Here is a 2235-nt window from a genome sequence, read left to right on the forward strand (position 1 = left end):
GCGCAGCGCAGCACGCAGTGAGCGCGTCAAGCGGCAGGCCACACTTCGTCACGGCGTTCAGTGCACCAGGCCTCGCTGACGCCGTGCCGACGATGCTAGCGCACCGCCGCCTCAACTCGACGGACGGCTGTCGAGGAGGAGCTCTTTGAGATGCTGTCGCGGCACGCGGATGCAGCGACGGAGCGGGCGAGTGGCGGCCTCGAATCGCCGCGCAAGCAGGAGATCTGTCTCGAGGCGAGGCGACCCGTCGTCGCGCTCCAGAGGGCTGGAGGAGCTGGAGAAGCTTCAAGGCGGGCACACGTTCCAGGCCAACGCGACGAGCGACTCGGGCCAGGGCGCAAGGGTCTCCCCCCCGCGTGGTGAAGATTCGTGGCGCGGCGTGGGTGCTGCAGCAGCGGCTCCGAGCGGCGCAGGAGAATGCAGCGGCGAGCAGCATCTTTGCGCACCTCAATGCCGAGGAGCTGGGCATGGGGCTGTCGGACCTCTGTGTTGACCTCCACGGCTTGCGCATCGTCGAGGTGCGGGAAGAGTTCGACGAGCTGGTCGTGCCTGTGCTGCCTGTGCAGGGGCGGTGCGTCGTCGTGACCGGGCGCGGTAAGCACAGTGAGAGCGGGGAGGCCGCTCTGCGCAACGCGCTCATCCGCCACGTGCGTGCTCGTGAGCTGATGCAAGGCAACGGAGGGGCGCTGCAGGTGAGGTGTGTTTCTTGAAGCATGAAAAGAGACTCATGTGTCGACGATTTTGTGACGTAAGGTAAGGTAGAGTAAGGTAAGGTAAGGTAAGGTAAACGTCTCCACACACACAAAGTGGTGGGGCAAGGGGGGGCGACCCTCGCATCTCCACGCCCGGACACGGGCAGGAGCCCCACGGCATTCAAAGTGCAAGCACCGGCCCGGTGCCGTGGGTGAGCACAACCTGCACCCCACTCCTACTCCTATAACACAACCCCCACAGCGTGGTCGTCTACGTGTTCAGAAACACCAAGCAGCGAGGCGAGGGTGAAGGGGTAAGGGGCTGTGTGGGGCTATCTGTGACTACATCTAGCCTGGGGGGTAGCAGGAGGGGGGGGCAGAGGGTAAGATATGGGTGAAGCCAGCTAGTCGGACGCCTTGTCGTCGGAATACTCCTCGGAGCCGGTGTCCTCGTCGTCGTCCTCGGTCTGCATCGCCTCGCCAGCCGTGAACCTGAACACGGCGTCGGCCGGCGCCGAGGCGCCGGCGGCCGTCATCAGGTGCATGACATATTTGTCGCGGCATGCCGCATCAATCTCTCCGTGCTCGGCCAGCTCGTTCGCGAGCCAGTCCGAGGCGACGGTCGTCGCCACGGTGCCCTGGGGGACCGTGGCGCACACCACGCTAGGGCCGCGCCGATATCCGTCGTCCCTCTCTGGGGGCAGCGAATATGTGACCCGAGTCTTGGACCCGGCCTGGCTGCGCGCCCGCGCAGCTGCAGACCGTAGCCCGTCCATCACGTACTCGATGTTCGCGCGTAGCTGCGCGCGCGGGCGCTCCGCGCGCTCGGCCTCGCTCGCGGCCGCGCGCTCGCCAGCCTCCTTCGCCCGGCGCTCCTTCTGCCGGTTCTTCTTGGCCTTGCGAGACGCGGCCTTTGCCGCAAGCTGCTCATCTGTGAGCTCCTTCTTCTTCGGCGCGGTGCGCTCGATGTACGAGCGCTCCGCCGCCTTCACCGACTCGCGGTCGCCCGCGGCCTTTTCGTGCTTCAGGTCGACCTCGATGGTCGCGTAGCCAGGCCTTATCACCCTGACACAGGACGCACCGAACAACCTTGCGACACCCACCGCGTCCTCCAGTTGCGCCTTATCGTAGCTATTCCAGGGTCCGCTGCGCATCCCCGGCGGCACGACGGTGGCCGGCGCTTGCGCGCCAGCCCCGTCCGCCACCGGGTCCGCGGCCGCGGTCCCTGTCATAGCTACGCGCGCCATGGAGAACGGCGTTGGGATTGAGAGAATCGCTCGTGTAACAGAACTCGCGCCCAAAGAAAGAAAGAATTTTACTGTACAAGCCCCTCTCACAGCAGACTGGCTCGGTCGGACTGGCACTACAAAAGGCACAAGGCGACGGCCCCTTATGGGCCGTCGAAGAGGCCGGCGTACTCCTCCGGCCGACCCCCCTCCCAATCCTCCCCGGGCTCTCGCTCCTCCTCCTTCGCTAGCGCCCTCGCCCCCCGCCGGCGGCGATTCCGTGCGGCCGTAAAGAAAGAAAGCGGCGCGGCCCGAGG

At 66.1% G+C, this 2235-nt stretch overlaps 1 protein-coding gene across 1 annotated transcript; it reads right to left on the reverse strand.

The window, feature by feature from the left end:
* Positions 1-1096: 1096 nt before the first annotated feature.
* EMIHUDRAFT_254645 (hypothetical protein) lies at positions 1097-1939 on the reverse strand (the record flags this gene model as incomplete). Its single annotated transcript, XM_005777675.1, has 1 exon — positions 1097-1939. One exon carries the CDS (start codon positions 1937-1939, stop codon positions 1097-1099), a length of 843 nt encoding a protein of 280 aa, XP_005777732.1.
* Positions 1940-2235: the final 296 nt, after the last annotated feature.

The sequence above is a fragment of the Emiliania huxleyi genome (genome assembly GCF_000372725.1).
Source record: "Emiliania huxleyi CCMP1516 unplaced genomic scaffold EMIHUscaffold_2580, whole genome shotgun sequence".
NCBI classification, from domain to species: domain Eukaryota; phylum Haptophyta; order Isochrysidales; family Noelaerhabdaceae; genus Emiliania; species Emiliania huxleyi.